This window comes from Dothidotthia symphoricarpi, assembly GCF_010015815.1.
Source record: "Dothidotthia symphoricarpi CBS 119687 unplaced genomic scaffold P153scaffold_3, whole genome shotgun sequence".
Lineage (NCBI taxonomy): Eukaryota > Fungi > Ascomycota > Dothideomycetes > Pleosporales > Dothidotthiaceae > Dothidotthia > Dothidotthia symphoricarpi.
Window position 1 is genome coordinate 550658 of NW_022985010.1, and position 23979 is coordinate 574636.

The window sequence follows — 23979 nt, forward strand, 5'->3', positions numbered from 1 at the left end:
AGTGGACGGCGTGGGGACGGTGAGCTCCGGGGGGGCTGTGATATGCGTGATAGTGAGGCGATGGTTGATGGTACGAGAGTGATGGTGCGACAGTGACTGATTGATTGATTGACTGACTGACTGATAGACCGAATGACTCAAAGAGAAGGTGGTAGCTCAGTTGTGCGTACGGTGTATACGCCATGGTGGTTGGATGTGAGAAGGCTTGAGTATACAGAAGGAGAAGGAGGGAAAAAACAAGTGTACCAGTCTTACACTCGTTATACGACCAAGAGGTTATCGTGACTCCCAACTCTTGCCGTTCTCGTCATAGAGACGTTGTATCGTTTGACAGTAGTCTGCTATGCGAGAGAGATAGTCGAGCTCTAATCCATGTTCATACCATCTACCCATATTATCAGATCGATATCGCGATGTTGCATGATAGTCGATGCAGTTTTAGAATCCCTGCCACAATCTTTTTCTGATAATATACAGTTTTTCCAACACGTCGATTGATCACCAGCACATGAACTTCTGCGTGTACTCTGCAAGGTAACCATGCATTCCAGATCCATCGATTCCTTGCAGCATGCAGCTGGAATAGGCAGAAGCGGGTAAGCAAGGAGCGTCAAACATGCTGACGCGGCACAGCAAAACGATGACTGACAAATTTTAACACATGCGTTATACATGCTCCAGAAGCTACGTGTCTAATGCTGTTAGATTGAGTTATGCGGAAGAGCTTGTTGGGACAATTCGATCCTGCCTGTTTCGTAGATGGACTGAGACAACGTTAATATGGATGCCTTGCCAAGGCAGATAAGCTCCCGGTGTGCTTATGCTTGTGCTTGTGCTTGGGCATTTTATCAAAGCTTGAGCTTATGTGTGTGGTCCAGACGAGAGTTTTAGGAAGGTCGGGATATGTCGTTTGTGTTTGTGTGCGGGACGTTTGCCGAGGTGAAACACGTGCGTATCCACTGGTAGATACTCGACTCGGATTCCGAAAGTAACCCGGTAGCGGTGTGCCCCGAGCGGAGCGGAACGAACAATGTGCATGACTGGGCGGTGACAGGGTGTGCAGGGAATACGGGAATTATTGGACCTAACGCCTCAGGAATATCGAGCCGGTGAGCATGGGAAAATCAATCAATCAATGAATCGTGTATGGATAAGCGGGATGTTGATCAGATAGAGTAGCTTCGAAACATGTTTCATTTCGGAGAGAGGTTCCTGATAAGCAGGTGCGCAACGGAAATTTCGTAGACATGATGGCGTAGCAACAAGCGAGAAGCTCGTGCGTGGACGCCTCGTAGACTGACTGACAACCAACAATCCCGTCGCAGCCCAACGGCGATACCCATGCAAACAACCCATGAGCCCGTGCCGTCCCTGCGACGCAGATGAAAATCCCATCGAACACGCATAGAAAAAAAGAAAATTGTGATGCGCTGCAAGGTCGCCCTTTTGACTCGCTGCCCAAATATTGCCCTGTCTATTACATAAAAACGCCGAATGGAAAGCGCAAAAACAATTGCGCCAGCATCCCTTCGGGTATAGTCGAGAGAAAAACAATGTGGGTATCCGGAAAAAAAAGTAGAACAATGGAGATCCAAATCGTACCAAGCGATCCTGAAACAGTAAGGACAAGTTAGAAGAGAAGAGCGGAGTTTTCGTGTCGGTGAGAGGTGAGATGTGACAAGTCGCGTGGCGACCAAGTCAGGCTGTTCCCGAGCCAAGGAGCGGCTAGCGGAGAGGGAGTCCGCGAAGTGGAGCGGTGGAGTTGCAGTCTAGAACCGCTTCATGATGCGATTCCTGAACGTTGTTCAGACCGCGTGGAATGGGCGGTGACATGACATGTTTGTGGAAGTTTGATGAAGCTGTGGCAAGTCGCTTCACTTGAACATGCCAGAGATGCGCTTGGACCTTCTTCGCATGCGTGAGAGAAGGTTGACCTTGTAAGGCGCTCCCGACATAGAGGCGTGTCTAACGCTGTCGTGGTCGTTGCTTGAGGTGTCGCTGGGTGTGGATGATGTGGCGGCGTTGCTATCCTCGTCGTCATCTCGCAGAGCCCTGGGTACAGGCGATGTTGGTGAGTCGGCAGAGGGGAAGAAGTAGGCGTCTAGTCTGGAGTTCATGGCGCGGTTCTTCTCTTGGGCAGCCTCAACGAGACTGCTCTTGCTTCCAATGCTTGTGACGCTGTCAGTCCTGGTGACACTGTCCAGGCGAATGTCGCGACGCGCTGCGTTAAGAGTGGTCGAGTGCGCACGCGCAAGTCCAGAGAGAGATCCGACGGGAGGAGCTGGTCCGTCACCAATGAGGCGGTACTCTAGGGAAGAGACGTGCCCTTGGCAGTAAGGGCAGTCGTCGGTCTTGACTTCCCACCCTGAGATGCCCAACTTCTTCCCGCAGGAGGACAGGTTGCTGGAGGGAGTGCAAGGACGGACAAGATGGTACCAGCGATGCTGGCATGGCAAGACAGTCTTGCAAAGTTCGGCGACACACATGATGTTGATGTGTTCAGGTGATATCGAGGTAGATGCGTTTGTAAGGTGATCTACTATGAGACAGTATCTTGACTGATGGGGGAGTCGTTATAGAAGATGTGGTGAAGTGCCACAAGATAAGTAAAGTAGGTGGCGATCTGGAGTAGATGCTTTTTGTCTCTAAAAAGTAGAGGGAGATTGGTTGGAGTTTGAGTGGTGGAGATGAAATTATCCAACGGGTGGCAGATTGATTTTATGAATGCCAGGTAGCTGTGGAATTCGATAGGCGTGCCGTGTGCCAAGATGTGAATGCTGATCGCGGAAAATCCCCCTTTCACAAGGAGCGGCGCAGACTATATAGGTGGCGAGACCGAGGGAGCACAGGGTGTTTCAGACGAATGTGATTCGATAAGGTGAGCGATGTAGGGCTGGCGGAGGAATGGTCCAGGCAACAAGCTTGTTGACAGGGATAGTGAGAGGACAGTACAAGTGATGGTGAGATCAGCCTTATCTAGCTGGTACAAGTTTAGGAGCGTGTGAATCGTATGACAGGCAGTGGTGGTGAGCTGGATGATTGGGGGCACAACAGCACTCTTTATTAACTCGACCGCTCGACTGGGCAGCGGAGAGGGGGTTTGACACTGACATGGGAGCAGGTCTAGCGCCAGTGGACAAATGAAAGGCTAACAACGTCCACGAGTTGTCACTACACAAAACTGGTTTAGACGAGTATTCGTCCATCAGTCCCCCGTCGCGGCGCCGGGACAAAGCACGCGGAACTTACGCTAACAGAGCGCTAGAAAGTTGGTGACAAGCCCCTTGGGCAGATCTGTGCCAGAATACCGGATCGCGTGGAAACCTTTCAAACGGGCAAACTGCCTACCAACCGTACACGTCTCACCGCTCCTGATAACAGTGCGTGTTGACAATCGGCGAAGCATCCTCCAACGTGGATACTCTATTGGTTGGTATGGGTATGCTGGCATGTGTGCTTTTCTCGGCTGCCCTGGTGCCATCGCGAAGCAAATATTCTTGACACGACGATGCGCCCTGACAAATGTGCGACCATCCTTCAGCAGCATGAACCGGGGGTCGCCAATACGATTCACGGCGACAAATGGACAGATCATCCTCGCAGCTGCGCCTCGAACAAAGGCCGGAGAACTGCCTACTGTGCTCACCATGGTACACATTTTTGTCCGTTGGATTGAATATTGGAGTAGTGAGCTGGCGCTGCTAAATTAAGCGGGAACGTCGTACGTACCGCCGTAACGTAGCCAGTAGTGGGTTCAAAAGGCATGGTCACGGGCTGTCGTATGTGGAGCGAGTCCGAGGCGAGTTTGTGTTTGCTGATCAATTGCCCCCTGCGGACCTAGCAACATGAAACGGTCACTTTTTCGGACCCAAGCCATCTTGTGGCCCAAAATCATCTCCTCACGATGATCAATGTCGACGACGACCCCTCTCAGGACCTCAGATCATCTATTCGCTAACACCGTGTTACCTACGAACTGACATGTTGACCTTCTCCTGATGACGAGTTTGCCCCATTGCCCCGTGTCGCAGCGCAAACCCAGTTGCTCGCAAAAGCAACAATTCCGAAAGCTTGACAACGCGTAACGTCGAAGCCTGCCGTAACACCGACGTCAGCGCCCGTACGCTGGGATGAGTGCCTTGGTGTTTCGGCTGACGCTTGCTAAACGTCTGTATCTGCAGCCACACATGCAATCTACGGTGAGACGCATCACCTCAATTGGACGGCGCACATGCCGATAACCCCCAAAGCAGTCGACGACGACATTACCCCCAGGCAGAAATAGCCGTTACACAGGCCCCGAGTTCGGACCGGCGACGTTGGCCGTTCGTGTCTGAATTAATCCTGCTTTTGCTGCCCGAGGATCGAAACATGGACCTTTTTTGATTTATTCTTTGTAATGGCAAATTGGCTTCAGTCCGTGAGCGAAACCGTGCACAATGTTCGAGAAGGGGATGAATATCCTGTGCGCCCCCTGTCTGCAGGAGTATCCTTGTCGGGCTTCCATCCAGCACAGCCTCAACGCCCGTCATGCAGCCTGTCGTGTCGTCGAGCGACCCATGCTCATTGTTCCGCTTTTTCCCATCTTGGCACATCTCGGCGCGCCAAGTTAGGTTGGAGCTTCGACTCATCGACCCCGCACACACGCGGAAACACCAAAAACGTGCGCTTGGAAATGCTAACTCTCTAGCAAAACACACACACAAAGAGACGTGGTTCACGCTACTCACATGGGGAAGCTGGAGAGAGGTATTAATATAGATAAGAAAGTGTATTCATCTTCTACTGACAGGTTCACTATGAGACAACGCACATTGCTATAGTTTAAACCTGTACTAGAAGGTGACTTTGCAGGCCCACGATGTTGCCAACAGAAGGTGACTTTATCAGTCAGACGGCGTGCCCCGCTCCCACGATGCATCAAACGCCCCACCATCACGCGGTCGTTCTCCTAGCCATTCAGTACACGTCGTCGAAACAATTCCTTGGCCCATACCCGCAAACCCGCTATAAACAAGCAGTCAGCCAAGATTTGTTCGCGTGCGGGACGTCCCTCTCCACCTATCGACCGTTTTCGACACAGAAAATTGCCCAGACGCCTGTGACTCACCCAAGACCTCATAAGCCCGCTTCCTACTTCCAATCTACCGGTTTTACAGCTCACTACAGCACAAGCTCTCTTTCCCACGGGTTCAGTGTCTTGATCCCGCGGTACGTCGTGCTGGAATGACCTACTCACTGGTAAGCCGATGCACATGCCATCTGCCGATTTTCCGGCTCAATCACGTCGAGGTAGGGCAGGCAACGAACGGCCGACGGAGATTTGTCCGTTGTGCCAAATGAATGCATGGATACCCGAATTCGGCGTCGTGTTTTCTTGCGTAGGTATCGCCTCTCGGACTGGACTGGACTTGCCTGCATCTGACTCGGACGCACGATCAGACTCGAAAAATGACTTTTTCTTCTTCGCGCATGGCAAGTTCGTCTGAACAATACAGACAGACAGAAAGACGGTCTGCTTACCGCCTTTCCATCTCGTTACCTAGCCCCCCCTTCACCCCCCCTTCCCATCTCCTCCCGGTCAGTAAATGCACGAATTTCAGTCTAGAGCCCCTCCCTACATGTCAAGCGCATCGGCATCTGCATCTGCCTACACACACACTCACACACACACGTTTTATTTATTTTTCACGACTCAGCGACGCGCACACACATTACATGCACGAACCCATCTGTCATCGTCTCAGCAAGTCATTTCCAGCGCATGTCATGCCTCGCGAACCAAATCAGAGAAGCCACGCATGCACACACGGCGCTACACACGGTGACATACAACTACGGTTCTTATCCGGCACTTTCTGCGCCCCCGGTTGAAACACGCGAGCGACTACCTACCGGTCCTCGGGAACCGACCCGGCACTGCAACCCGACGCCGATACTGGTACCGATACCCCAGATGTTCACGTTGATTCGGCTAGCAAGGTAGGTAGAGAGGTAGGTTACGTAGGTACCTGGCCTTGTCTTATCAGTCGGGCCTCAAGCGCAAGCGCAGGCGCAGGCATCACTTCCAAGGAAACCGCACACAAATACGCAGAGGAAGGGCCGAAAGCGCGTAGGCATGGACGTGGCGCTGATGTAGGAGAGACGTAGGTAGGTGTTGTTTTGTGTGTTCGTTGTTCTGGGCTCCACTCTCTGCCGCCGTGCGTCTGGATGGATACTTACGTTCCGTACCGCTCCGTACCACACTCTCACACACACACCGACTGCCGGTTTGTGGTGGAGGGGCGACGTGTGTGGCTTGCTGCGTCGCATTGCATGGCATTGCACTGCGTTGGAGTCTGGATTGTGGATTGTGAAACTGCATATGCAGATGTAGGATGCAGTCTATATTGCGCAATGTCGACTATCTACGTGTTTCGCATGTCGCGCTCGAGAGAGGTGTGTAGTGGGGTGTTGATGGAAAATTATCGGCGTATTTGGGATGGCGAACATGGGTTTTCTGCAGACTGGACATGTCGCAGCGTTATCTGAGGGTGCTGCGGTTGGTGTTTAAATTCACGATAGCTGCTTTTACATGTTGATCTTGGTGAGATGTGGTTGTGCAAGACAGGATGACTATTTCAAGAGCCCTGTATGCTTTCCAACTCCCAATTCAATACTTTTTTTTAGGCCTACTGCAATAACCTCAACACCTTGACCAGATCTGCTGTAACACCCATAGCCGTGACATCTCCGCCCGCGCCTGCGCCCTGGATAATGAGCGGGTTGTCGCCATATCTTTCTGTGTAAAAGGCAATGATGTTGTCACTCCCCTTCAGTGCTGCAATGGGATGTCCCAGGTCAAACTTCTCCAACCCAACCTTGACTTTCTGCCCGGGTACATCGACGCTCCCGACAAAGCGCACAACCTTGCCTTCCTTCTCCGCCTCCTGCTTCAATGCATCCATCTTGCCGTCAAACTCCGGAAGACGGGCCAGGAAGTCGTCGCCAGAAGTGCAGGACTCGAGTTCTTGCGGGATGAGCGACTGAACGGGGAAGCTGGTCGGGGATTCTATGGGGAGGCCGGCGAGACGGGCGAGGATTGTGAGTTTGCGGGCGACATCCAGGCCATTGAGGTCGTCGCGGGCGTCGGGCTCTGTGTAGCCTTTGTCCTTTGCGTTTGTGACCTCTGCGCTGAACTTGCCGCCGCCGCCTGTTGTAGGCTGGAAGGAGTTGAAGAGGAAGGACATGGTGCCACTGAAGACACCCTCGATCTTCAGGACCTGGTCGCCCGTGTCGACGAGGTCGTTGAGTGTGGATATGACGGGCAAGCCGGCGCCGACAGACGACTCGTGATAGACGTAACCCCCTGTTCCGCTGCCGTTGCGTGCGGCAGTGAAGATGGACTTCCACAGGTCATAACTTCCGGAGAAAGCTTTCTTGTTGGGGGTGACGATGCTTATCCCCTTGGACAGGAAGGACGGGTATGCATCGGCGACGCTCTGGTTGCTGGTGTTGTCTACCAGGACGACCTTGGCAGGCGACTCGTTCAGGTACTCGGCCAGCTGGGGGAGGGCCAGTGGCGCGGTTGTGGAGGACTGGAGCGACGACTCCCAGGACGAGAGAGGGAAGCCATCGTACGAGGGGCTGTGGAGGGCCTTTTTCGACGTGGCCAGGTAGAGGAGGGAGAGGGTTGTGGGTGTCGTGGGCGATTGGGAGAGTTTCGCTGCGAGGGTCGAGAGCTGGGAGAGGAATGCCTTGCCCACGCCGCCGGCGCCTGGTGCGTGTCAGTCTCTGTACATGATGAATAGGTGGAAGTTTAGAGGGAGACTACAAACCAATGACCGCGATGAAGACCTGTCGGGGAGCAGACATGTTGTGTGTTGGGTCAATTGCTGGGTGAGGTATAGACGATGAGAGGAGAAGTGTAGTTATTCAATACAGAATTCAAACTTCAGAGCAAGCCAGACTTTTGCTACCGCGCATCGGCCTTTCCTTTACTATTTTACGTGGGGCAGCTCCTTCCCACCCCGCAATGACGCCAGCCAGCAAGCCCCGACCGCCGACATCGCATCATTCCCTGACGCGAAACTCACACGCCTCGACACGCCAACACGCCTCCGCCATGTCCGCCAAAGACGCCCACCTCTACGGCCAGAAACCAAAATCTCGCACAAAGGCAAAGGATATCTCCAGCTCCAGCACCCTCTCCTTCTCCTCGACCCTCTCCTCGCTCATCAAGTCGTCCTCGACTGAAACCAACAAACCCACCGCCGGCCGCGCACGCCCGCAAAAGGAAGACATCTTCAAAACACACAACAAGAACGTCAAGAAGCGTGCGCTGAAAGACGAGGAGGAGAGCGACTTCACCCAGAAGCACCGCGGGCGCACGACAGACGAAAAGGGCGAGGATGAGCAGGCATGGAAGCGCACAAAGCGCCGCATGGAAGAAAAAGCCCGCCTCTACGACGCGCTAAAACGAGGCGATGTCGAGGACAGGGCCGACAAGTACGGTGTGGACTTTGACCGCAAGTGGGCTGAGCAGCAAGCCTCGGGGCAGAAATCAGATTCAGACTCCGAGTCGGAAGCCTCCGAAGAAGAGGAGCTAGTCGAGTACGTTGATGAGTTTGGGCGGACGAGAAAGGGCACACGCGCTGCCGCCGCCCTCGCGTCCCGCAGCCAGCACGTCGAGGATCCCGATCGCTTCACCGCCCGTCCCGTCATGCCCGACCAGATCATCTACGGCGACACGGTCCAGACCAATGCCTTCAACCCCGACGCCACGATAACAGAGCAAATGGCCGAACTCGCAGCGAAGCGCGATAAGTCACTCACACCCCCGCCGGACACGCATTTCGACGGCAGGGCCGAGGCGAGACAGCGGGGCACGGGCTTCTTCCACTTCAGCAAAGATGAGGAAGAGAGGAAGGAACAGATTGCGCGGCTGGAGAAGGAGAGGGAAGAGACGGACAAGGTTAGACGGGAGAGGAAGGATATGGTGGAGAGGAGGAGGGAGATGGTAAGGGAGAAGAAGGGGAGGTTGAGAGAGAAGAGGAGTAAAGGGCAGGCAGAGAGGTTTTTGGACGAGCTGGGCGTTGAGTTGGGCATGGGTGTTGAGGGAGATGATGTAAATGAAGACATAAATGCGGAGGAGGCTATAAAGGAGACTGTAAACGAAGAGAAGAAGGAGGCGGAGCATATTGAGAAGAATCCGGGTCCTGCAGAGAAGGAGGTCTGAATTATATGCTCTGGATTGTTAAGACATGTTGCACGTATGATACCCCTAGTTCCTTTCAATCTAATCTAGCCCCATCTTCTGATCATGAACACCATCATCGTCGTCGTCGACTCCTTCCAATGCTACTATACACACACACATAGATCTTGGCATACTCGTTCTACTATAAATTCCCATCTAAACCCCATTCTTTGCAACCTCCACATCTCCCACCTTTCCGAAACAAGAACAAAAACATGCGGTTCTGTCATCCATGTGTGCTCTCTTCTCTTCTGTTCCCGAAAGATTATATTTTCTAGCGACATGTCGCATCTCCACCAAAACCCACAAACCCGAGCTTCTGTCTTGCCCAAGACATGAAAGCATTACAGGATCTTGCGATGTGTGAGCAAACCCCTCCAAAACACGTGGCATCACCAGGTATGTCGCGCCCTCGACTGATATCCACCAAAAAGAACTCCTTGTCCTGGATGCTGCGCGTATAACTTTTCTGAACAAAAAGCGCAATCGAGTCATCTGCATGGCTTTCCCGGTGCGTAAAGGCCCTCAGAATTAGAAAATGGGAGAGAAGAGGGGGGAGACAGAACGCAATCAAAAGTCTACGCGATATGGTCTATGTCTGCTTCTCTGCCTCTCTCCTGCTTTCTGTTGGAGATGGGAATAGAACGACGATAAGATCAACACCATGGAGAGAAAGGGCTAGAGGGAAGACTACAACGAAAATACTCGTCCCCGCGAAGAAATGGGCGTGCGCTTGTAAGAACAACTGGTTGTCTAACTATGTAGTCTTGACCTTTTTCTACGAAAAGCTCCTTCTTGATTGCGCTTTTATATCTATCTGCACGCTTTCTACATGGTGGGACTTTACAAAAACGCCTATGTATCTTAGGTCTCCGCGAAAACAGGATGAAGTTAGGTATATGTGCTTGGGATTTTCTCTGTCTGGGATTATCAGCTGTTACTTCATGATTCTTATGTCTGTCTGTTTCGGGCAAGCACACGCAAAAACCTTACAAAAATGCCAGATATGTCTGGTCTGGTCTGGCCTGTCTCGAACGCGATCTTCTACAGCTTTCGAAAAGACGGTGGATAGCAGGGCATTTGCCTTTTCTGGAAATGCACTTGGGCTGTTGAGTTTGGGGTACTTGCCGCGGCGTCTGCAGACGTGAATGATGAAGAATGTGTTATTTTCTCTGCTAGAATCACGATATCTGCAGGCTTGGGTGGGATATCGTGACCAGAGGGAGCTCTACATGACATGTTATGCGTCCAAGACATCGAAAGCCGAAACGTATTATTCAATGTTAAACCCACACTATCTATATTCAAGCTGGCAACCCACAAGATTGTAGCGTTGCTCTCTATGGAGATATACGCAATGAGATGCCCTGAGAGCAGTACAGTCTACCCACCAATCGTCTCGCCGTGAACGCCGTGCTCAAACAGCACAAACGACTCTATACCAATGCCCGAGACCCAAAAAGAGACAAATCATGTAAAACACAAGCCGGCTCGCTCTTGCGACAGAAACCGCTCTGAATGCGAAGTCCCAGTCGCAACACGCGCCCCTAGATCCTCCTCAGAAAGACCTTGATAAAGCCGCCCTGCTTTGCACACGCCCTGGGGAACGTGCGGCCGTTCCGCGTGTACTTGACAAACTCAGCATACGACCCGCACACCTTGACTTTGAATTCGGGGTTCCGTCGATGATCGATGACGTTGAAGAGATTGACGTAGACGGACTTGAGTGCCTGGAATATGTTAGCCACTCGCATATCCACACTCAATACATATGGGATACGATATACGCACCTTCTTGCACTGCGTGATGGACGTGGGGATCTTCTCTATGCGAACTTCGCTGCACAGCTCTTGCCAGCTTTCGAGTCGGTTCATGCACGTCCCGTAGTAGAAGTTGACTTCGGCCATGAGGGCTTCGACTTTTTGCGTGCGTCGCATCTCCTCGTCCCATGATTGGTGCTTGGCGAGGCGGACGAATTCGTTCTTGAAGGTGACGGTTGGGTTTGGCACGAATCCGGAAAATCGGAACCAGTACGGGCTGCAGGTCGTGTCGGAAGCCGGGGCGGTCCGTGGGATGATTGGTGCTTCCACCACAGGCAGAGGGGAGGTCGGGGCGTTGGTGGTGGACTCCGTGCTATGATTGATATCCATAGATCGCATCCTCGTGGCAAGAGCAGGAAGGTCGTCATTGTTAGTAGGTTGAAGGATCTCGGGCTCTTGATCGACCATGACACCTCCGCTCATGGACTCCAGAGAGTGGACGCTTAGCACAGAGGAGATGACGGAGAAAGCTTCAGAGGTATCAGAACCCACAGAGAGACGACGCATACGATCCACAAGGTCGGGTGCGGGAACAGCGGAAAACTCCATGGTGGCTGTAGTGGTAGGCGCTCCTACAGTATGATCAGCCTCATCTCGCCAGGTGTACATTACAATATTCGCTAAGAACATATCTCTGAGTTGGGCAGACACAACAAAAACTTACGACCAACACCATACGAGTACGCCTCTTCAAAACATGCCTGCCAGTGAGTCTTCCAGTTCGCATCACCGCCTATCCAGCGCTTCCGCTGCGCCAAACGAGCAAACTCAGCCTTGGGAGACTTGTGCGCATCGAGAACGAAGTCAGTACCATCAGCCCAGAACTTGAGGAGCGCATGCTGCTCCTGGAGCGTCTTCATCGTGGGCAAGTCGATCAGTGATGGTAGAAAGGAGGATGTGAGAGTGGGTGTGGAGTTGAGGTGGAGAGTTGCGGGGGGCCAAGGAGTGGAGGTCAGGGAAAGGCGCGGCAACCAAACAAACACACGGTCGTGCCTAGTAATCACTCAGGTTCTCTGCTCCAATTCAATATATTCACCGTTCGTCTGAGACTTGTTCACGTTCAGTCGAATGTGAAGACGGAACGCGGGAGGTTCCTTACACGGGAGCGCTAGACGTGTTCATGCGCGTTGTACGCGTGGCTGATTGGCTGGGAGATAACCTTAAATTCCTTTTTGGGTTCACGTTTTAAGTCTCGCATAAAAAAAAGACACAGTGGCATGTTCTGTCATCTTAAAGGCAAATTTCACGTACACAAGAGTAGACAAATGGTCTCGCGTTTTTGTTGGATTTCTCGCACCATCACAAGCGCCATCTTCTCCGCACAACAGGATACGCACGGACGCAGGTCGTACCTTCGTTACGTTTCCAAGATGCCCTGCGATCCAATATGTACCGGTAATTTGAGTACATGGAAGTAACCTCTGAACAGTCTAGTGCATTCCGTTTCGAGCGGCTAGGCCGTCGTTGCTCCAAGGAAATATCTAGACTTCCTCTGCCATTTCCATCAAGATACGATTCTCCTGCTTCAGCGACCTGTTACTCTCCTTCGCTTCCTCGAGATCATCCTTGAGATTTACGACATCCTGGAGCAGTGTGGTGATGAGAGACTGGTCATTTACGCTCGGGTACTTGTTGAGAAGCGCAACGATCTTCTCACGACTGGGCACCCCATCTTCACTTCCGACTCGAGCGCGCTTGTAATCACCCAAGAACTTCTGGTTGAATGGCATGGAATCTTGAGATGAACAGGATTTCTCGACGGCGAGAAGGCGACGCTGAACAACAGGGGATTTCCCTATGCTGCTAAGTCTGGCGTTCACATCGTGGTCCGATCGCCTGCCGAGACGTATAGAAGGAGAGTGTAGTTGCTCTCTACGCGCCTCTTCATAGGCTGGGTCGCGCAATGGAGATCTTATTTTCCGCCTGTACGACCAGTCAGCTTCCCATTTGTCACATACAGCATAGATAGTGCTTACCAGCTCCCGCCTTGAGCAGGCGTCGCCAGCCGGTGCTCATCAGTAACGACTTTGATGGACTGCTTTGAGACGCGTCTGGGCGCCTTTGTAGCATAAGCCCTGGGGCGCCGTTTCGTCTCGGGAGGTTGGATGTCGTCAGAGAAAAACCCGGAGTCGAACGTGTTGTCAGCATCGACAGTGGCGGCAGGCTTTCGTTTCGCCATTTCTGTCAGGCAAAGTTTGGTAGGAGCTGTTGTAAAACCAAGGTTCTGTGCGCTACTATAACTATGGTGGACTGGACAAGGAGAAAGGCGCCTGCGAGAAGAGTTGTGAAGAATTTCCTAAAACCGAACTGGGTGGTGAAAGTGAACCCGCTTAACGCTCGTTTCTGATTCAGCGTAGTATGTGTATGACCACTGAAGAGAGACGATGTGAAAGAACGAGTATCTGAGCATCTCAATATTTGAGGCCTCCCTCCCGCACTTGTCCCAGACATCTGAGGCAGTCAACTCTGTGCTGTGGAGTCTCTGGCGATTACAAGCAGATTTTTTTCGTTTCTTCCACCCACAAAACCAGTCTTCCCAGAAACTCTAACACTGCCTGCTTGGACGAGGAAGTGCAAGGTGGATCTTGCGAGTATGAAAGACTAAGAAAGAGAGAGCGTGGGCGGAAAAATAAGTGTCCTGACGAGAGAGAGGCTTATAGAAGGGAACCGGCTTTGTCTGTAGGGGTTGACTTGAACACTTTACCCTGCGTTCTTAAGTCTCTCTACGGACTCATATCGGTAGGATGGTACATACCACAGATACGCCAATGAGTAGCGCCACAATACAATCAGACCCAAAAGGATGACAATTGACACTCGTTGGTATTCCACAAATATAAAAGGACTGACTTACATCGTCAGAGTAGATGTTGCAACCAGGGCAGTTGACACGATGAGAGGGATACCATTCTTGGATGAGATGAACGTTCGACATGGACCTTGAACAGTCTCAATTAGCTGTATGATGACCGTGTGGGAGTGTGATCTTAGAGAGTCTCATAGTCAGCGAGACAAGGCCGAACAGAACGTCGCAAAAATGAACCGCAGATTTTGGTGGCTCAGCAGACCTTGTATGGGTCCATCTCGTTTCTGGATTGTGTTTCCCCTCGCCATCATTGCGCCACGCGCCATTCCGCGGGTCAAGATTGACTCGCGCATAATTCACTGGAGGAGTTCCAACGGCAAGTCTAAAAGACCTGAAGTGCTACGTAGGGGATCTGAACATTGCACCATTGTGAAAGCGGTTTGAATTCGGCTGCGTTAGAAGTGTGTTTAACCTATATCGAGAATTTGCGGGGATTCAACTTGCACGTGCTTGTGGTGGACTCCTCGATGATGAGAGTTGGTATAGCCGTACGGCGTATAACCGAGAAATGGGCACAACCAATCACAACACACGAGTTGTTAAGGCTGAACCGTCAAAGTCCGCACTTAGCCTCGGAAACAAATCACGCCTCAATCGTTTCATTTGAGAATGTGGAGTCGGTGACATCGTCGAGGAAACCTCTCTGGCGTGATGCTTGCGCGCAGCAGGTTTGATTGATTATTCTGTGATTTTCTCCGACTCGTTTCATACGAATCTTATACACGGCGCCATGGCCTCCAGATCACTGCCCGCTACTCTTACACGGCGATTGCTTGCCACTCCGCGAACTTCGCGCATTGCCCCTCGGTCGTTGGCATATGCGTCTGCACGAACACAATCATTGTGGGAATCGTATCGTCCTGCAGTGCGAATCGCGGGCCAAAGAAGAGCTTTCAGCTCGTCGCCACGGACAAGACTCGCCGACGTAGACGATACATTCGACCCCAAGTCGATAGAACGCGAAGTCGATGAGGTCGACGTCTGTATTGTGGGTGGAGGACCCGCGGGGTTGTCGGCTGCCATCAAGTTGAAGCAGCTGGCGAATGCGGCAGGCAATGAAGACTTCAGGGTGCTGCTGCTGGAGAAGTCTGGCGAACTGGGCGACCACATCGTGTCTGGCAATGTTATTGAGCCCTCTGCCCTCGACGAGCTGCTCCCAAACTGGAGATCAGAAGACAACCCAGAGCGCTTCTTCGATATCACGCCCGCAAAAGAGGACCGCATGCGCTACCTCACCAAGAATAACTCCATTCCTCTGCCCAAGCCTCCGCAAATGAACAACCACGGCAACTACATTATAAGCCTGAACCAGATGGTCAAATGGCTCGGCGAGCGCGCAGAGGAAGTCGGCGTGGAGGTATATCCGGGGTTTGCTGCGTCAGAAATATTGTACAACCATGAAGGGGTTGTTAAGGGCGTCGCCACCAATGATCTTGGTGTTTCGCGTGAGGGCAAGGCCAAGGACTCTTTTGAGCGCGGAATGGAGTTTCATGCCCGTGTTACACTGTTGGGCGAAGGTTGTCACGGTAGCTTGTCAAAGCAAGTCATCAAGAAATACGACCTGCGGAGAGACAGCCAGCATCAAACATACGGTCTGGGAATCAAGGAGGTGTGGGAGATTCAGCCCGAGAAGTTCAAGTCTGGGCAGATTACCCACTCCATGGGATACCCTCTGCCCAGAGACACATATGGAGGCGGCTGGATGTATCACTTTGGTGACAACTTGGTCAGTATTGGACTTGTGGTCGGTCTGGACTACCCCAACCCATGGCTGGCCCCCTATGGCGAATTCCAGAAGATGAAGCATCACCCGCTCTACAAGGACGTGCTCGAAGGCGGTAAGTGCATATCTTATGGCGCAAGGACATTGATCGAGGGTGGATTTCAGTCGATACCAAAACTCGCCTTCCCTGGCGGTGCGCTCCTCGGAGACTCAGCCGGTCTAGTCAACGTACCAAAAATCAAGGGTACGCACACTGCGATGCGCTCAGGCATGCTCGCCGCTGAAGCGACATGGGACGCCCTGCAGGGCAATACCGACGGCGGCACTGTCTTCCTCTTTGATTACGAGGACAAGATGCGCAAATCGAGCGTCTGGTCAGAGCTTAAGCAAGTCCGCAACATGCGACCCTCATTCCACACTAAACTCGGCATTTACGGTGGCGTCGTTTACTCAGGTCTCGAGGCATATGTCTTCCGCGGCAAGACGCCCTGGACACTCAAGCATGGCACGCCTGACCATGCAAACACCAAGACCGCGGACCAGTGCGAGAAAATCGAGTACCCGAAGCCTGATGGTAAAATCAGTTTCGACATCTTGACGAGTGTCAGCAGGAGCGGAACGAATCACGAGGAAGATCAGCCTGTGCATCTCCAGGTAAAGGACTGGGATGCACATGCGGCGAAAGAGTGGCCCAAGTACAAGGGTGTGGAGAACCGGTTCTGCCCGGCTGGCGTGTACGAGTATATTGAGGATGACAGCAAAGAATTGGGGGTCAGGTTCCAGATCAACGCTCAAAAGTAAGTTTGTCCATTCTGGTATTGATTGAAGATCGAGGCTAATGCGGATAGTTGTGTGCACTGCAAGACTTGCGACATCAAAGATCCTAGCCAAGATATCAACTGGCAAACACCCCAGGGTGGTGAGGGACCCAAGTACGTGCTCACATAGACGTGCGCCAAACGACCACGTATAAGCTTGCAATTGGTGTGTATGATAGCAAGGCTGGAATGTATATATGAATTGCCTTGAGATGATGCCGCACGACTTGCACAATGAAAATGCAAAACAGCAAAAACATTACACAACCATATATCAACACGTATCGTAAATTTTTTCGACTTTGCGTGTAAGCGTGCGGTCATCGTTAAACAAATCACACTCCGTCATCACAAGTTGGAGAGCCTCGCACGTGACTTAGCCAAGGCCCACTAGTGAGCTAGTGAGGCGTTCGAGTGCTGCCGTCTTCACGATTTGTGCTGCGATGACCAAGCCACCCACCCATCAATCTTCCGGGGCTGTTACATCTCACAGCTCGACGTTCATCTCTATCGCCTTTTCACTGCCGCGCTTTCTGCGACAGTAGTTTTATCGCGACTCGAGCGCTTGCACGCAGCCGATCGCCCGAGTTCTTCCCAGGCCCTCGAGCTCTCAGGTTCCCTGTGAAGGCCATTTCTCCTCCAGCAGGACTCCCAGCGCCGACTCTGTCTCCCAAGGTACGACCCGCCGCCTGTTACATTGAATCCATTGGCCATTGTTCCGCGCGCCTTGCTGGTATCTGTTGCGCGTCGCCCGGGCCGTTGACATTCCGGCGCATCTTTCCTGTTCGCATGTTCCGCGCATCATGGCTTCCAATACCCGCGTCCCTTTGATGGTCCCTCCTTTAGTCGTCGACTTGCGCTCACTGTCCCCTCCAGGCTAGATTTTAGCAGGTCAAGACTCTACCATCGCCGCAACTATGACCGAGGTTTCGTCTACCCGCCTTTACCTGGGCAACCTCCCTCGCAATGCCACCAAGGCGGAAGTCGAGGCTCACTTCCAGACCCATGGCACCGGCGAGATCACTGAGATCAAGCTCATGAACGGCTTTGGCTTCATTGAATACAAGGACGCCATGGACGCCCGCGACGTTGTCCCTGGTAAGTTTTCAGCCTCACTCCCAGCTGTGTTACGCGCTAACCTCTCATGCAGCCTTCCGTAAGTAGCCTATCCTATTCATCGCCTTTTTGGTGACTTTGCGCCTAATTCGTACTCAGATGGCTCCGACTTTATGGGTGAGCGCCTGATCGTCCAGTTCGCCCGCGGATCTCGCCGCAATGAGAACTTTACACCCAACGAGCGTGTTCCCCCGCGTCCACGACGCACTCCATTCCGGATGAGGATAGCAAACCTTCCGGTGGAGACCAGCTGGCAGGTTAGATTCCCCGATCCTTGGATTTCTGTTCCCTGATAGGGCCAACACCCCGGTTTCTGGACCGTACATGGCTTTGTTTTCGCGTGTCCTCGTTGCTGTGCTACTGGATTTGGACTCGGCTTAATCTCGAATGTATAGGACCTAAAAGACTTTGCCCGTCAGTCTGGACTGGACGTCGTCTACTCCGAAGTTGGACGCGAGCGCGATGGCACTGGGTCAGTACACCCCTTGATCTCTCGACAACGAATTCTAACGAGGCGCAGATTTGTTGAATACGAGACAGCCGCCGACCTGAAGACCGCAGTGGAGAAGCTGGATCGCCGTGAGTTCAAGGGTCAGGAAGTCACCTGCACCCAGGACGTCTCTGATCCGCCCCCACCTCCTCCTTTCAAGCCAAGGGCTCCTTACGGAGGCCCTGGTGGTCCTGATGACAGGGGCCGTGATAGGTACCGTTCTCGCTCGCCCATGGGCCGTCGCGGTGGCGGCGGCGGTGGCTACCCTCCCGCTCCGTATGATGATTACTACGATCGCCGCGGTCCTCCCCGTGGCTACAGCCCCCGACGCGACGATTACCGCCGACGCACGCCCCCGCGTGAATTCTATGACAGACGTGAGGGAGGATATGGCCGTTCCCCGCCTCGCGGCCGAATGGCGCCCGATGAGTATGGCCCACCGCGCGCGCGATACCCTGACGATCCTTACGATGCCAGGGCCGGCCCACCACCTCGCCGATATGACGACCCATACATGAATGGCGGAGGTCGTCCGTACGAGGGAGGAGGAGGACGTCCTCCGTCTCCACGAGGCGCTCGTCCACGCAGCCCCGGAGGTCGTCCCCCTTACGACGCCCCTGCTGAGTACCCGCCTCGCGGCCGTTACTAGTAATTGCGCCTTTTCACACACTTGTCTAGCTGTGTCAAAAACTGTACTTATGCCACCAGGAACGAACGGCCTGAAGTGATCCCACCAGCCTCCACTCAACACTCCCAAGAACAACAACAGGTGGGTACTGTGGCTTCTGGTCACTTCCAGGGACCCAAGGATAGTGAATGAGTAGGACTGATCTTTGTGTGCTTGTGGGATGCTCTCAAACGGGATGTTTGCTGCCTTTCGGTTGGATCCTCGCGTGTATTTTTCTCTTTCTGCCCAGCATGGCAACGACGTGACGAGAAGGGACCAGGCCGCCACTTGAAAAGTACAATCCAACTGTGTCTCCTTGTTATGTTGCTCCAGCCATGGGTGGAACCTCTCTCTTGTGCGTCAAAAGTATTTCCGGTTCTGCCAGGAATCGTGTCGCGTTTTTGTTTCTTAGGGTATGCGTGTACGAGTAATCAAATGCATTTGGGATGATGATAATTCTGGACTACCGTTCAAGTCCATCAGGGCATGAAATTTGAATCTTAGTTTTCATAGCTTTGGCGGTAGTGTTAAAATCATAATGCTCAAATATTTTCCACTGAGATCCCTTCGAAATTCGGATACATGTGCTGCGGAAAGTTCAGTCGGTCGTGTCATGAGTACTCTCAAAGATACGTTCCTAAGCTTCATCCACCCTTTCAAGTTTTGGAAAATAGTGGTACTTATCTTACAACATGCCTGTATTGCTACATGTCATGAAATCTTCGCGCAAGGTTTTGGCACGCGCCATAGAATAGCGATGTGGAAGTTTTTTCAAAGCCAACAGAGCCATAAAATGCATTTTAGGCATCTTTTAGTGTAAGAACCAAGGTTTGGGTTGCGAAGGAATCGCCCGAGAAGAATGGTCTTCTTATATTCTCAGATGGACCTGCTGGGTTGATAGTATTAATATGTTTTCGATGAATCAGAGCTTCGAACGACCAAAACAACAACATGATTTGGAATGGGAGGTGTTTCGAAGAAAAATAGATGACCATAATACTGGTTGTGCTTTTCAAGTTGATGACATAGAGTTGGAGAGTAGAAGGGCCTTGAGTTGTCCAAAAAGAACAGTTTTTACAAGATCGGTCACCGGATACACATTTTCCACATGAGCCTGTGCGATGCGCCTTTTGAGCGAAACTGAACCCAATACATAGCCTAGTTCGGAGCAACTTTCGACCAGGCTATCATCGATAAGCCGTGTTGGATTTTCCAGGACCGAAACGGGCTCGAATATTGGATAAGCAAGAGAATCACTGAACAAAGAGGCTCAAGTAGATTCAGGGAATCGCTTGCGGTGAATCTTCTTTCATCTCAGATTTGTATGGTACAACATAGCTAAGTGAATAATACATTTACCACAACCCTTTAATCTGCGACACCCGTTGCGTTGGTTCAAGCACCTCATTACTGTCCGCCATACTCGTCCTCGACATGCTACCACTATCCTGGAACGTTGGAAACACCGACGCATCATGATCTGCACTTGCATCCCAGCCCAATGTCTCTTCCTTCTCGTAGTCTAATGGTTCCCACGCCAAATCCTGTTCATCCTGCTCATCTTGCCCTTGAGCACCCTCAGAGACGAACAGACTTTCAGATTCCGGCCATGACTTCTGGGGTTGCGCTGCTGATGAGTTCTGTCGAGAGCCTGGGTAACGCAGCCGACCGGACCGGTCGCGTCGCGATGCTGGCTCGACGGGTGGAGGCATGTCAGATCGTATGCTGCGAGTTTCTGTACGCTCGGTTGTTGTGGATGGGGTGTGCGAGGTCTGTCTGCTTAGGACTTGGGGCACTGGTGTGGATGTTGGTGGTGCGGCGGTATGATCGCCGGATGTCATGAGCGTGAATTCGCAGAGTAAGCTATCACATCCGTAGCTGAACTGCAGCGGTCGCGTCGGCTGGGAGTAATATGCCTTCAAGCTTGTCTTGAGTGTGTCCGCATGGACGACAATAGCTTTGAAGTCCTTGACGCTGATGATAATGTGTAGCCCTGCTTGGACGTTGAAGTCGTCAAAATCGGAGGTATTGACTGCTACAGCTGTAGCCAGTGGATGCTTAAGTATCTCTTTCCCGTTCGAGATCTTTTCCGTGTAGCTTTTGAACACACACCGTCCGTCTTCTCCTGCAGAAATGTCAAGCATTTCCGTCTTCGTGCCGAAATACTCGATGTACTCTTTCACAGCGCCTGAATGCATACTCCATGTGTTGCGGGCTACGTTCCGATCGAACAGCGCATGCATGACATCGACCGCCTCGTACGTAAGTTTGTACGTCTTGATAACGCCCTGATTGCAGACCATCTTCACGATAAATCGGCACTGCGTTTCGTTTTCCCGCTCTTGAACACTGACCTCGCAGCGGTCTATAGCACCGTCACGACCTAGAGGATCATATAGACGCCCTTTGAATACAGACAGCAGCGCCTTCGTATACATACTGCACGTAAATCGACCATCAGGCCCACCGTGGCTAGGTATACACTCATATTGTGTGAAGAACAGCTTGCCGTCAAGAGTGACTTGAGCGTAGGCAGACTTGGATGGATTGAGAGCGGTGAATGTGAACTGAGATGAGACGTATAAGAACATTGGAACTACATGAAGGGATATTGTCAGCCTACCCTCTCTCGACGTGCTTCGATGGCGACTGTGTCGCTGAACTTTCCAAGGCAGACAAGAAGGTCATGGACTTTGGACGCCGCCTCAGGCGTGAGTGTGAAGTTGAGAACCACCATGTTTGACGATCATCTCCGTCCGACTGTCCTCCTTTCCCACTGAGAATAGAGAGCTTTCGCGTACGGTGTGTTCCTGTGTTCGGATAAACGAAAAGGCGGCGGTTCACGTAAAAACACGCTAGCACGCGCCAACGACGTCACGCGAAATGTTGTAGACTCTGCCAACACCAACAAGTCCATTGCCAAAATGGCTCCGCCTATACTTCCAAGCGACGTCTTACATGTTCTTTGCGAGGAGTTAGCAAGTCAGGAACAGTTTGATACGCTATTCAACTGCGCTTGCGCTGGTCGTGACCTTGCTGTGCCTGCATTGACCCATCTCTATCGGTATGTTGCATACGTGACACTATTCCGTTCATTGCTACTATATGGGGCAACAATCAGCGAGCCTACCTCGCAGGAGTTAGCTGCTCTGCATGTGTTGGGCCCATAGGTACAAGCCTGTATAGCTTCAAAAAACTCCACACTTGTCAACTTGAAGATGCCGAACTGTTTGTGCATACTCAAATTACCCTAAACAAGCGTGATTTTAGCCTCCATGAACGCTCTTGCTACAGACCATCACAGGTAATCCAACTAACACATTGACAGGTCTCACCATGATGCCCCAGTTCGAGGTGGTGGCGAGGATTCCCATGGCTTGTCTATTGCTACAAAACTCTTGACGATTCAGAGATGGTCTATCTTGTGGAAATCAATCGTTGCGTCTAGTCTTGGTGCGACCTTGTTCCCATACTGTCGTTATATCAGGACACTCGACTTCCGCGATCTTGGTTACCTGCTCGACGAGGAGCAATTCATGAGTAAGGTCGCCAAGTAAGCTACCTGAGACCTAAGTCTAAAGTAACGATATAAGATGCTGATGACTTCACAAAGACAATTCTTTACCGGTCCTCTGAAGCAGTTCGAGAAGATAGAAACCCGGACGAACATCAAGGGGAGGAAGTACGTTCTGTTGAAGATCGCCGATATCATCGATGCTATCGGAGAAGTGGTGACTCAACACACACCCACCCTCGAAACAATCAGCGGCGAACTTCTTTCGGATGCGCTTATGCGATGGGCGCCACGTCTCCCTCGTCTGCAAAGTCTAGAGCTCTGGGATGGCAAACCACTAGAGGATGAGCTGATGCATGCGTCCATGTACGAACATTGCCCGCAGTTCAAATCGCTGACAATTTACAAATGGTCATCGGAAAATCGCGACCACAAATTCTCGAGATTTATCGCATCGATGCGACCGAACTCCCTCAAAAAGCTTGTCACTATCAGTGACGTGGGCGCCGGCGCTGAGACGTTCCTCGCTCTCAACCATCATGGCAAATCTCTCGAACATCTCAAGATTTGTGTGTCGAATGACTCACTTCCACACTTGCCTTTACTGCAAAGCTGCACTGCAGTGAAGATCTTGCGCATCGAGGACACACACGGAGTGCTCGACTTAGAAGGTACCCAAAACGATGCCTTTCTGGAGATGATCGCCTGGTTGAGCAAGTGCGCAAGTCTTCAACATGTCGGTTTTACTAGACTCCAATCTGGCGCAGCAATTATCACGCCAGTACTACTGGAGCACAACATCCAACTTAGCAACCTGGAAATCGACTCCTACGTACTAAAGGACCACAAGACCTTCCACCAAGCACTTGTTCACCAACGAACCTCATTGAGATACCTATCGCTCAGCGGGGAGACCGACGGCATGTTCAGGGACGATCTCGACATTCTCGTAGACTCGCTGAGACAACTAACCGAATTACGGAAGCTCTGGCTCTTGTTTCCTGAGGTACTCCGAGATGAGCATGTCATCGCTATCGCCAAAGACCTCACTTTGCTAGAAGAGTTGTACGTTAGTGGTTTGGAGCTTAATGATGTTGTTCTCGAAAGCATTGGGAGTCTGCCCAACACCCGGAATGTGACCCTTTCGGGTATTTCGAAGTTCACGCTCGACGGACTACTTGACTTTGTGTCTCGACTTGAAGCCGGTAATCAGGGTATACGTCTAACGATCGATATGGCAGATCCTGAAACTATATTGTCCGATGAGGAGTTATCTATCGTGAGAGATTGGCTTACGAAGAAGGCTGGTGGAACTTTGGAGTATATGGCATGGAGAGGTATGCGCAGTTAGCGATCCTGTGAAATGGCCGTCGAAACTAATCACATCAATGCAGATCCGAATATTTCTGAGTACGATTGGGAATCAGATTAAGCCTCAAACAGCGTCGCTCATAAACGGAGTAATAGTGATACAAATTATAGTGATTCTTCTCACATGGCTACCCACTTGTCATGAGGTTGGAAGAGGAAAACGGCGTCGATAGATTCGCGTAACGGGTGGCTTGCACGTGGGCTCAAAACAGAGGTCAGACATGAATTTCTTCCGTAGTATCCATTACATGCCTAAAGGTACTCTCGATGGTTCATGAACGGGATACAATGTTACATCTCGATGACGTGGGTCGCGCTTAGTTTCGGATAGCGGGGCTTTGGAAGGAAGGTTGCC

At 51.8% G+C, this 23979-nt stretch overlaps 14 protein-coding genes across 14 annotated transcripts; 6 read left to right on the top strand and 8 right to left on the bottom strand.

The window, feature by feature from the left end:
* Positions 1-1874: 1874 nt before the first annotated feature.
* On the bottom strand, positions 1875-2486 carry P153DRAFT_282722 (uncharacterized protein; the record flags this gene model as incomplete). Its single annotated transcript, XM_033663224.1, has 1 exon — positions 1875-2486. The coding sequence occupies one exon, from the start codon at positions 2484-2486 to the stop codon at positions 1875-1877; it is 612 nt and encodes a 203-aa protein (XP_033527693.1).
* A 764-nt stretch (positions 2487-3250) lies between these two features.
* P153DRAFT_353694 (uncharacterized protein) lies at positions 3251-3658 on the bottom strand (the record flags this gene model as incomplete). The annotated part of the gene is made up of 1 exon (XM_033666455.1): positions 3251-3658. The coding sequence occupies one exon, from the start codon at positions 3656-3658 to the stop codon at positions 3251-3253; it is 408 nt and encodes a 135-aa protein (XP_033527694.1).
* Positions 3659-5102: 1444 nt separating this feature from the next.
* P153DRAFT_154161 (uncharacterized protein) lies at positions 5103-6042 on the top strand. Its single transcript, XM_033662219.1, has 2 exons — positions 5103-5381; positions 5443-6042. Exons 1-2 carry the CDS (start codon positions 5250-5252, stop codon positions 5872-5874), a joined length of 564 nt encoding a protein of 187 aa, XP_033527695.1. The 5' UTR covers positions 5103-5249; the 3' UTR covers positions 5875-6042.
* A 332-nt stretch (positions 6043-6374) lies between these two features.
* P153DRAFT_307991 (uncharacterized protein) lies at positions 6375-7974 on the bottom strand. Its single transcript, XM_033664684.1, has 2 exons — positions 7818-7974; positions 6375-7756 (listed from the first exon to the last, which is right to left on the bottom strand). The coding sequence occupies exons 1-2, from the start codon at positions 7852-7854 to the stop codon at positions 6672-6674; spliced, it is 1122 nt and encodes a 373-aa protein (XP_033527696.1). The 5' UTR covers positions 7855-7974; the 3' UTR covers positions 6375-6671.
* A 119-nt stretch (positions 7975-8093) lies between these two features.
* P153DRAFT_363513 (uncharacterized protein) lies at positions 8094-9661 on the top strand. The gene has a single exon (XM_033667390.1). The coding sequence runs from the start codon at positions 8105-8107 to the stop codon at positions 9215-9217; it is 1113 nt and encodes a 370-aa protein (XP_033527697.1). The 5' UTR covers positions 8094-8104; the 3' UTR covers positions 9218-9661.
* A 7-nt stretch (positions 9662-9668) lies between these two features.
* Positions 9669-10461, top strand: P153DRAFT_154182 (uncharacterized protein). Its single transcript, XM_033662220.1, has one exon. It carries the CDS (start codon positions 9826-9828, stop codon positions 10384-10386), a length of 561 nt encoding a protein of 186 aa, XP_033527698.1. The 5' UTR covers positions 9669-9825; the 3' UTR covers positions 10387-10461.
* Positions 10462-10785: 324 nt separating this feature from the next.
* Positions 10786-11608, bottom strand: P153DRAFT_282093 (uncharacterized protein; the record flags this gene model as incomplete). The annotated part of the gene is made up of 2 exons (XM_033663174.1): positions 10786-10968; positions 11030-11608. 2 exons carry the CDS (start codon positions 11606-11608, stop codon positions 10786-10788), a joined length of 762 nt encoding a protein of 253 aa, XP_033527699.1.
* On the bottom strand, positions 11609-12113 carry P153DRAFT_331938 (uncharacterized protein). Its single transcript, XM_033665489.1, has one exon. The coding sequence runs from the start codon at positions 11917-11919 to the stop codon at positions 11680-11682; it is 240 nt and encodes a 79-aa protein (XP_033527700.1). The 5' UTR covers positions 11920-12113; the 3' UTR covers positions 11609-11679.
* A 395-nt stretch (positions 12114-12508) lies between these two features.
* Positions 12509-13629, bottom strand: P153DRAFT_154199 (uncharacterized protein). Its single transcript, XM_033662221.1, has 2 exons — positions 13036-13629; positions 12509-12982 (listed from the first exon to the last, which is right to left on the bottom strand). The coding sequence occupies exons 1-2, from the start codon at positions 13236-13238 to the stop codon at positions 12541-12543; spliced, it is 645 nt and encodes a 214-aa protein (XP_033527701.1). The 5' UTR covers positions 13239-13629; the 3' UTR covers positions 12509-12540.
* Positions 13422-14170, bottom strand: P153DRAFT_154203 (uncharacterized protein). The gene is made up of 4 exons (XM_033662222.1): positions 14128-14170; positions 13966-14045; positions 13815-13904; positions 13422-13764 (listed from the first exon to the last, which is right to left on the bottom strand). The coding sequence occupies exons 2-4, from the start codon at positions 13992-13994 to the stop codon at positions 13605-13607; spliced, it is 279 nt and encodes a 92-aa protein (XP_033527702.1). The 5' UTR covers positions 13995-14045; positions 14128-14170; the 3' UTR covers positions 13422-13604.
* A 344-nt stretch (positions 14171-14514) lies between these two features.
* Positions 14515-16805, top strand: P153DRAFT_420221 (electron transfer flavo protein-ubiquinone oxidoreductase). Its single transcript, XM_033672230.1, has 2 exons — positions 14515-16445; positions 16497-16805. Exons 1-2 carry the CDS (start codon positions 14656-14658, stop codon positions 16594-16596), a joined length of 1890 nt encoding a protein of 629 aa, XP_033527703.1. The 5' UTR covers positions 14515-14655; the 3' UTR covers positions 16597-16805.
* Positions 16806-17383: 578 nt separating this feature from the next.
* P153DRAFT_381749 (uncharacterized protein) lies at positions 17384-18892 on the top strand (the record flags this gene model as incomplete). Its single annotated transcript, XM_033670070.1, has 6 exons — positions 17384-17564; positions 17617-17622; positions 17682-17839; positions 17978-18054; positions 18103-18696; positions 18781-18892. 6 exons carry the CDS (start codon positions 17384-17386, stop codon positions 18890-18892), a joined length of 1128 nt encoding a protein of 375 aa, XP_033527704.1.
* A 1143-nt stretch (positions 18893-20035) lies between these two features.
* Positions 20036-21541, bottom strand: P153DRAFT_308006 (uncharacterized protein). Its single transcript, XM_033664685.1, has 2 exons — positions 21363-21541; positions 20036-21306 (listed from the first exon to the last, which is right to left on the bottom strand). The coding sequence occupies exons 1-2, from the start codon at positions 21474-21476 to the stop codon at positions 20095-20097; spliced, it is 1326 nt and encodes a 441-aa protein (XP_033527705.1). The 5' UTR covers positions 21477-21541; the 3' UTR covers positions 20036-20094.
* A 122-nt stretch (positions 21542-21663) lies between these two features.
* Positions 21664-23685, top strand: P153DRAFT_381751 (uncharacterized protein; the record flags this gene model as incomplete). Its single annotated transcript, XM_033670071.1, has 4 exons — positions 21664-21803; positions 22068-22292; positions 22353-23590; positions 23648-23685. 4 exons carry the CDS (start codon positions 21664-21666, stop codon positions 23683-23685), a joined length of 1641 nt encoding a protein of 546 aa, XP_033527706.1.
* Positions 23686-23979: the final 294 nt, after the last annotated feature.

Bases quoted from the DNA above. Each gene is read 5' to 3' on its own strand.
- P153DRAFT_154203 (XM_033662222.1), bottom strand. From the start codon at position 13,994: ATGTCGAACGTTCATCTCATCCAAGAATG. The intron at 13,905-13,965 runs GTATCCCTCTCA...GATGTAAGTCAG, and splicing joins GTTCATCTCATCCAAGAATG to TCCTTTTATATTTGTGGAAT. The intron at 13,765-13,814 runs GTATGTACCATC...TTAAGAACGCAG, and splicing joins TACTCATTGGCGTATCTGTG to GGTAAAGTGTTCAAGTCAAC.
- P153DRAFT_331938 (XM_033665489.1), bottom strand. From the start codon at position 11,919: ATGAAGACGCTCCAGGAGCAGCATGCGCTCCTCAAGTTCTGGGCTGAT.
- P153DRAFT_363513 (XM_033667390.1), top strand. From the start codon at position 8,105: ATGTCCGCCAAAGACGCCCACCTCTACGGCCAGAAACCAAAATCTCGC.
- P153DRAFT_308006 (XM_033664685.1), bottom strand. From the start codon at position 21,476: ATGGTGGTTCTCAACTTCACACTCACGCCTGAGGCGGCGTCCAAAGTC. The intron at 21,307-21,362 runs GTAGGCTGACAA...GTCTCATCTCAG, and splicing joins TCGAAGCACGTCGAGAGAGG to TTCACATTCACCGCTCTCAA.
- P153DRAFT_154182 (XM_033662220.1), top strand. From the start codon at position 9,826: ATGGTCTATGTCTGCTTCTCTGCCTCTCTCCTGCTTTCTGTTGGAGAT.
- P153DRAFT_307991 (XM_033664684.1), bottom strand. From the start codon at position 7,854: ATGTCTGCTCCCCGACAGGTCTTCATCGCGGTCATTG. The intron at 7,757-7,817 runs GTTTGTAGTCTC...GACACGCACCAG, and splicing joins GGTCTTCATCGCGGTCATTG to GCGCCGGCGGCGTGGGCAAG.
- P153DRAFT_154199 (XM_033662221.1), bottom strand. From the start codon at position 13,238: ATGGCGAAACGAAAGCCTGCCGCCACTGTCGATGCTGACAACACGTTC. The intron at 12,983-13,035 runs GTAAGCACTATC...CTGGTCGTACAG, and splicing joins CCTGCTCAAGGCGGGAGCTG to GCGGAAAATAAGATCTCCAT.
- P153DRAFT_154161 (XM_033662219.1), top strand. From the start codon at position 5,250: ATGCACATGCCATCTGCCGATTTTCCGGCTCAATCACGTCGAGGTAGG. The intron at 5,382-5,442 runs GTAGGTATCGCC...ACGCACGATCAG, and splicing joins TCGGCGTCGTGTTTTCTTGC to ACTCGAAAAATGACTTTTTC.
- P153DRAFT_420221 (XM_033672230.1), top strand. From the start codon at position 14,656: ATGGCCTCCAGATCACTGCCCGCTACTCTTACACGGCGATTGCTTGCC. The intron at 16,446-16,496 runs GTAAGTTTGTCC...TAATGCGGATAG, and splicing joins TTCCAGATCAACGCTCAAAA to TTGTGTGCACTGCAAGACTT.